At 51.3% G+C, this 5,567-nt stretch overlaps 1 protein-coding gene across 1 annotated transcript; it reads right to left on the bottom strand.

Annotated features, from left to right (window-relative positions):
• Nucleotides 1-4,411: 4,411 nt before the first annotated feature.
• On the bottom strand, nt 4,412-5,197 carry LOC124647812 (ethylene-responsive transcription factor ABI4-like). Its single transcript, XM_047187682.1, has one exon. It carries the CDS (start codon nt 5,195-5,197, stop codon nt 4,412-4,414), a length of 786 nt encoding a protein of 261 aa, XP_047043638.1.
• Between the last annotated feature and the right edge of the window lie 370 nt (nt 5,198-5,567).

Genomic DNA, 5,567 nt, shown 5'->3' with positions numbered 1-5,567 from the left:
GAGGATGAGGGGTTGGGGAACTTAGTGTTCGATCCTGATCCAAGCCTAGAGTGGTGTGAGCCGGAGGATTACCGAGTACGTTCCAGACTTTGGAGAGGCTGAGGCCACGTGATAGGAAGCCATATCGGCGTGGGATAACACAGCTCCCTCGGCCGAAGAGGCGGCGCTACGGGCACGTTGTTCTTGTGCCCTATGGAAGGAGGTACATGTTATTTTTTGGCATTTCGTTATCGCAATTTTGTCATTATCAAAATTATTATCACATACATATTGATGTTGTCGTTTCATGGTGCAGCTCGTTCCGGTTTGAAGACCCGACGCGGAGACCGCCACGTGGGTACTCGAACATCCTTGGGGGCCTACTTAGATTTTATTTCCCCGGGATAGTCGATCTCCCTACCGGTGGCTGCGACGTAGCTTGGAGGTGGGCGCACTACGGCCTCGCGGAAGATCCTCTTGGCCGCGGCACCGCGGCGGATTTGGTTGTTGCCAAATTCTGGGTACGTGACTTTTGACTTCTTACCATTCATACACTCTCCTTGGTTCACAATAATTGCACTAATGCCCCTTGTTTTACCTATGTTGCAGAAATTCTTCAAGAGGGCCGAGGGCAAGGAGAATGCGTGCGATGATGTCCTACACCAGCTTGCAAGGAAGAGGGTGACCGGCATGCACTACGAGGCACGTGTTCAATGCGTCCGCGCGCCGGCACGCCGACCGCTTCGTCCACATGAGTAAGGAGGACGCTCGCGACACGCTCATGCAGCCCGTGGCGATACTTGCAGTGTATTTGCATTTATGTGTTATTGATTTCTTTATCGCCATGTAGTTTATTTTACCATAATGGGTTTATCTTGTGCATGTAGAACCCTCCTCGGTACGTCGGCAACGACGATAGGTGCTTTCGTGCGATGGTCATGTGGTGGACATGCCCCCGGTACCTCAAGAAGCACGAGGAGGGCAAGAAGAAGCGGGCGAGAGATGCGAGGTGGATCGCATATCCAAGGCAGCATCCCCATCTCTCTTCACCTGCAGAAGGAGGTGAGCAAATTAATGGTTCCTTCATTCTTTGAATTCATGTTATATATTTGTTAACTCTCCAAGGGTGTGTCACTTCACTCAATTACATGTTCTCTTTGCAGGAAGTCGGGACGGGAGCGAAGCCTAACGTCTTTGCCGTGCTAAAGAAGATGAAGCAAAGGAAGACGCCTCGATCTCGAGACGGGGTCCGTGTGGGTTAACCCGCAATCCGAGACCCGGTGCACGTCGTATGTCTCCAAGTTCAAGCAGAAGTACGGCGAGGAGGCCAATCCGGAGGCCGAGGACTTTGACCACGAGGTCGCGGTGCTTGCGGGAGAAGGCTTGAAGCATGGCCGCCTATGGTTTGGTGACGGGTGCGTCGACCCGGCGAGGGTTCCCTCTCTCCGCCGGATCCGTCGTGGTCGTAAGAGCGGCCAGCCCGAGGTAGAGCCCCGGCCACGGGCTTCGGATCTAGGCGTCGAGCGGTTACGGGTATGTTCTTCCTCGGGTCTCTACATTTCCTTTACATGCTTTCCATTGAAATGTTAATGACATCGCGGCAACACAACGTAGGAGGAGATGGCAGCGAAGGAGCGAGCGGCCCAGGAGCACGCACGGAACATGGAGCGGACGATTACGGAGTACCGGCGAGCGGCAGGACACGGATGATGCGGCGGATGCAACGACGGCAGCGGATGATGCAGCAGCGAGCGAGCACGGATGAGCTGGCTGATGAGCCGTACGGCTCTGTCTACTCCACCGGGGAGTCTTCCTCCTCCACCTTACTCCATGTGGATGCCGCCACCGCCCACTCGGACCCCGGGGACACCTATCACCGTCAACAACATGAACATCATCCGGAGCATGAACCGCGGTGAGTCCTCTTGTGCCCAACCCGCTACTTGTTCAAGTGTTCAATATGCAAATGCAAATGTTCATTCCATCAACATGCTTATAGATTATATGTCACAAGGCAATGACGATGAGGCCGGCGGAAGCGGAGGAGGACAAGGTTGATGGCATGGTCTTCGTGCACTCGTCGTCGTTGTAATGCATTGTTCGCACTTGTTATGGATTGTAATAATTGACATTGCTATGCATGAACTATGTGGACTCTATGTAACGGATTGTATGCATGAACTATGTGTGCTCGATGTATTTGTGGTGTTGTTGATGTGTTTGGTGATCTTATGTTGATATATATGTTATATATGCTATATTTGTGAAATGCAATATTTGAAATGCAGGGATAATTGAAAAATAGCAAAAAAATGAAAAAATCAGGCCCCTTTGCCGTGTGTGTGCACACGGCAAAGGACATTTGGTCTCTTTGCCGTGCGCACACGCACGGCAAAGGGGCCACGTGTCGCCCAACTGTGCTCCTGGGAGCTCCTGGGGGGCGTGCCTGTATGGGGCTTTCCCGTGCGTGGCAGAGCAAGGCCGCACGGCAAAGCTTCGCACGGCAAAGAATATTGCGCACGGCAACGCATGGCGCACGGCAAAGAAGCAGGGCGCACGGCAAAGAAACGGCGCACGGCAGCGATGGCGACGCACGGCAAAGATGCCTCTCACGGCAGCGCCCGCAGCGCACGGCAGAGATGGCGACGCACGGCAAAGGGCGTTGCCGTGCAATCCGTCCATGCGCACGGCAAAGGCGGCTTTGCCGTCGAAGACGTTGCCGTGCAAACTTTGCCGTGCGTGCACGCACGGCAAAGGCTTTGCCGTGCGTACAGGCCTCTTTGCCGTGCAAAGCCTCGCACGGCAACGCCTGGTTCTCCCGTAGTGAGTACTCCCTCAGATTCATAATAAATTTTGTGATTTTAACCACCACATTATGAATTGGAGGGAGTATCAAAATAAAAATTTGAAATAGTCTGGGATGCAGTCGAGGGCCTCCAACTCCAAGCTAGCCAGCGGGCAAAAGCACTGGCTAGTCATGATTCCACTTAATTAAGGCTGTACAGTAACTCCCATTTCCCAAGAGCAGTGTGTTTTTCCCAGATCCATACATGTAGTATTCCCTCCTTCCTACCAATTAACAATTCACGAGACACGTTATTAAGTTATCACCATTCACAAGCTTCAGTGCAGAATAACCTAGGCCTCTTTGGATAGTGTATTGGACACAAGAAATTTGTAGGGCCTTTGGACTAAATCCCAAATTCTTATGGACCGGATTCTTATGCCTCACTTTTATAAAATATGAACACTTTCACGGAAATAAGGCAAAATTCGATCGTCCTATCTTACACAAAATTTGAAGCTAATGAAAAAAAAACAGTTTTGGCTTGAAGATCCAAAACATGAACAAGTCATCGTGAGAATATTATTATTCTTTCAAACTACTCCTAATATGCCAATAGGTAAAAATGTTGTTTGACCATTAGATAACGTTAACATGCAATCTAAGCATATTGTTATTCAGGATGAAAAATAAGTACATCTAAATTATTTTAGGAACTTCACATGGTAGTTTAGTTCGAATGGTATGTGACTTGATCGAATCCATGCATGTTTGCTTTTCTGTGATATTCCTATACACCAACGTCTATTATTGGAGATTAATACCCCTAGTCCATCTTTCACTTGTACACAACTACTTAAGAACTCAGTTTACACACTTCTGAATTTTACGCTTACATTTTCAGAGTAAATTGGAGGAACGATACGATTATTGAAGTAAATTATCTCTCATGGGCTATGAATGGGAAATCTAATCAATAGCTTAAACAAAATATTAAAGTTCCTTAGATTACTTACTCAAATACTGGTTGTGTAAATTAAACAACAAATCACTAACCTAGCTATATATATATTGTAAATTCAGTGAGATGCTTGACATGGTAAAAATCACTTTTGCTAATTTTCATATGCCTGAGATGAGGTTGTATGTTGATCGAAAGGATTATGAAAGTGCTCGCTCAAAAAAAACCAGGATCAAGAAAGTTAATAAATTTAAGAAAAATCCAATGAACAGGCAAATGAACAACTCTTCTCTTCAGTTTTTTTTCCAATTAATCGAAGATATATATAGCATGAAATTTGATCGTACAGAAAGATGAAGAATAATGTGACATATATGTGTCATCAATTATCATGCATCCATCGGTGGATGCAAAAGGCTGAACTGAAACCAATTCTTAGGTCTCGGAAGCCGTAAATCTTCCCAATGCCACCACATTATCCCCCAAAAGCCAAACCCAACTAGGGAAATGCAAGAAGAAGAATGAGAAAAATCAAATATACCTACAGAGGGGTAGATTCACTAATTAATTAGTACGAAACAGATTCAGAAACCCTAGTAAGGCTATCTACCTTTGCTTGCAAGTTGCAACACGCATGCATGCCGGCCGTGGACACGCATGCTGATCAGAGCTCTGGTATATGTGAATCACTTCAAGAAGATATCGAACAAGGGCTCAGGTTCGTTCCACAGCAGCGCCGCCTCGTAGTCCTCCTCCCCCTCGGCGGCGAGGTACTCCCATTCAGCCGCCGCAGCCTCGGACACCTCCGCAGGCGCACTATCCTGCGCGGGCACCGCAGAAGGAGCAGCCACTGCCGGCGGGGCAGTGGTGATCATCTCATATGGTGGCGCTACCGTGGTGGTCACGGTGGACGCCGTGGCAGTGCTTGCGTAGTACAGAGGCGGTGACGATGTGGGCAACGGGCGCAGCGGCAGGTAGTACTGGCGGTGGTGGTGGTGGTGGAAGGCCATCGGGGCACCGGAGTGCTGCGGCGGGCGCGGCAGGAGCGGCCGGAGCGGCGTGGGCGCGGAGGAGGAGCTCGAGGAAGAAGCGGAGGAAGAACCCGAGGGGCGGGAGTGGTCGGACCCTGGGGGCATGGGCGGCGGCGCGGTGAGGTTGAGGTGGGCGCGCGGGCCGTAGAGGAGCAGCGCGGCGCGGTCGTAGGCGCGCGCGGCGTCCTCGGCGGTGGCGAAGGTGCCGAGCCACTTGCGCGAGCGCTTGCGGGGCTCCCGGATCTCCGCCACCCACTTGCCCCAGCTCCGCTGCCGCACGCCGCGGTACCTGAACTTGGCGTTCTCCGGCCCGCCCTTCCCCTTCCGACCGCCGCTGCCGCTGTTGACGGTGCTCCCGGCGTCGCTGCTGCTTGCGGTTGCGGCCGCCTCGGTGGTGGTTCCGGTGGTAATAAGAGGTGCTGGGTTTGGTTTGGTTTCCATGGGGTGTTGGTATAAGAGGGAGCGTGGCGTGTGTTGGGGGGAACGGAGAGGGATGGGGAAGAGAGAGGAAGGGCTAGCTGTGGCTGCGTTGGGGAGAGCGAGGTGGGGATGGTGGCCGAGGAGGATGTGCTTGGCGGAGAGGGGCGGTGGTCAAATATAAAGGGAGAAAGAGTGAACAGTGGAGTACAGCGAGCTGCAGGAGTGAGTGACTGAGAAGGGAACGGATCGACATGCATGCGGCCGGTGCAGTGAACGGTCAAGCTCTGGTGCAGCCATGAATTGACGCTATAGAGAGGGTATCGCATCGCTGGGTTTAATTGTTCGTCGCGTGCATGCATGGGGTGGTTTGTCTTCTGTGTTGACGTGCCTG

The sequence above is a fragment of the Lolium rigidum genome, chromosome 4 (assembly GCF_022539505.1).
Source record: "Lolium rigidum isolate FL_2022 chromosome 4, APGP_CSIRO_Lrig_0.1, whole genome shotgun sequence".
In the NCBI taxonomy this organism is placed as follows: Eukaryota; Viridiplantae; Streptophyta; class Magnoliopsida; order Poales; family Poaceae; genus Lolium; species Lolium rigidum.
Note: the sequence above shows the minus strand (reverse complement) of the source record. Positions and strands in the feature narration are given on the sequence as shown.